The sequence below is a fragment of the Xiphophorus couchianus genome, chromosome 12, assembly GCF_001444195.1.
Source record: "Xiphophorus couchianus chromosome 12, X_couchianus-1.0, whole genome shotgun sequence".
In the NCBI taxonomy this organism is placed as follows: Eukaryota; Metazoa; Chordata; class Actinopteri; order Cyprinodontiformes; family Poeciliidae; genus Xiphophorus; species Xiphophorus couchianus.
The window spans coordinates 23708131-23710509 of NC_040239.1; the positions used below are offsets into that span (position 1 = coordinate 23708131).

Here is a 2379-nt window from a genome sequence, read left to right on the forward strand (position 1 = left end):
CACAGCAGAACTTTTTGCAACTTTACAAAATACATTATAGACTAACCGCTGTCCCCACCTTAATAACCAGAGACTTATATTTAACTTAACTTCATTGACAACTATTTTTTTTTGCCAAGTATTTCTTTCATTTCCTCTACAGCGGAGTGTTCGCTTTGCAGATGTAGAAATGCAGTCAGCGTCTGCAGCAGGGCTCCTTGTCCTGCAGGCAGAGGGAAGGGCTGTGCCAGAAGAGGTGAGAGAGCGGGGCAGAGGGAGAGGGGGAGAGCTGATAGATGTTTTACTGTTGGGGGAGGTTAGGGAGGAGGGGTGGGGCAGGGGGTCGCTCTGGGAGGGAACCAGGGGTGTAGAGGGCCGAGTTTAAAAAGGCAGACAGCGCCGGCAGCCTCTCACTCTCAGTCGCCCTTTGCTCCTCCAGCAGCGCAGCAGACCTTTTTCTGTTGTTGCTGTTATTGCTCAGATTCTCTCCACTGGGAACTGTACTGGACTTTTACCTCTGTTGAGGATTTTTTGGTTCGGTTTTGGCACTGCATCATGGAATCCACCACTGTGGAATATGCAGACGCTTACGAATATTACGATGACAATGAAACTGCCTGTGATTTCTCGGAGTGGGAGCCCTCTTACTCCCTCATCCCCGTGCTCTACATGCTGATTTTCATCCTGGGCCTGTCGGGCAACGGTGTGGTCATCTTCACCGTGTGGAGATCCAAGTCCAAGCGCCGGGCTGCAGACGTCTACATCGGGAACCTGGCCCTCGCTGACCTCACTTTCGTCGTAACCCTGCCTCTCTGGGCTGTGTACACGGCTTTGGGCTACCACTGGCCGTTTGGCGTGGCTCTGTGCAAGATAAGCAGCTATATTGTTCTGGTCAACATGTACGCCAGCGTCTTCTGCCTGACCTGCCTGAGTTTTGACCGCTACCTGGCCATCGTGCACTCCCTGTCCAGCAACAAGCTGCGCTCCAGGGGCACCATGCTGGCATCCCTCGGCGCCATTTGGTTGCTGTCCGGGATCCTGTCTCTGCCCACGCTGCTCTTCAGGACCACCATGCAAGACCTCAACAATCAGACCATATGCGCCATGGACTTCAGCCTGGTGACCATAAACCAGGGCCACGAGAACCTGTGGATCGCTGGACTCAGCCTCTCCTCATCTGCCTTGGGGTTTCTCCTGCCCTTTCTGGCTATGACCATCTTCTACTGCTTCATCGGCTGCACCGTCACACGCCACTTCAACAATCTGCGCAAGGAGGACCAGAAGAAGAAGCGCCTGCTCAAGATCATCACCACCCTGGTGGTGGTGTTTGCCATCTGCTGGATTCCGTTCCATGTGCTGAAGAGCCTGGACGCCCTCTCCTACCTGAACCTGGCCCCGAACTCCTGTGGCGTAGTACGCTTCGTGCTGCTGGCTCACCCCTACGCCACCTGCCTGGCCTACGTCAACAGCTGCCTCAACCCGTTCCTGTATGCCTTCTTCGACCTGCGCTTCCGCTCCCAGTGCTTGTGCCTGCTCAACCTGAAGAAGGCCATGCACGGCCAGATGAGCTCCATGTCGTCCACTCTCAGTGCCCAGACTCAGAAATCGGAGATCCAGTCTCTGGCAACCAAGGTTTAGAGACCGAGGCACGGAAGCGTGGCTGCAGGACAGTCCCAGCTGGAACCACTGGAACACTTGTCAGAATGAAGACTGCATGTGCTGGTTGTTTAAAGCTGGTGAAGGAGGCATGGTGAACTTTGAACTTTTCACTGCCTTCAGTCATGAATTCCAATGTGTATCCCTCCTGTTTTGCAACGAGAATTTGATTCTGTGTGTGTCGTCCTGACTTATAAAGCCAGAGCCAGCTGGCTGAGCTCTTCGGCTGCTCTGGTCCTCAGATTCATATATATAGAGAGAGAGGGGAAAAAAATAGAAAAGTATATTTTTTTGTTTTCTTGTCTCCACAAGAGGTATAATTTGTGAACTGAAACCTATATACACTGGATGAAACATATGGCTGTACAGTATTTTCATACCCTTCTGTCGTCCACATCTCTTGCCGTTGTGTTTTCTAAGCACTTGTCGGGATTTAGTGAGCTGGGAGATCAAACGGAAAGCCTGGTGGCAGAGGGAGGGAGGTGTAAGAGGAGAAAAGGTGTTGCAGCTTAATTATATAGTTTGCGAAGAAGAAAAAAAAAACAAGGTGTGGGGTGGAAGGTGGGAGGGGTGCAGTAGAAAGGCAGATGGTGGTTGACAAATGTTGTGGAACAGGAGCGGGTGGAGTGGGGTTTTTTCTTGGTGTAGTCGCGGCACTAAAAGTGGGGAAATGCAAGCTGATGTATATGTTGTATTTTTTTGAACACTGTAACTAACTACTGCATTAAAGACATGTGCTCCAAA

General features: G+C 51.4%; 1 protein-coding gene across 1 annotated transcript; it reads left to right on the forward strand.

Moving 5' to 3' along the window:
• Positions 1-380: 380 nt before the first annotated feature.
• On the forward strand, positions 381-2379 carry aplnra (apelin receptor a). Its single transcript, XM_028035050.1, has one exon. The coding sequence runs from the start codon at positions 535-537 to the stop codon at positions 1615-1617; it is 1083 nt and encodes a 360-aa protein (XP_027890851.1). The 5' UTR covers positions 381-534; the 3' UTR covers positions 1618-2379.

Bases quoted from the DNA above. Each gene is read 5' to 3' on its own strand.
- aplnra (XM_028035050.1), top strand. From the start codon at position 535: ATGGAATCCACCACTGTGGAATATGCAGACGCTTACGAATATTACGAT.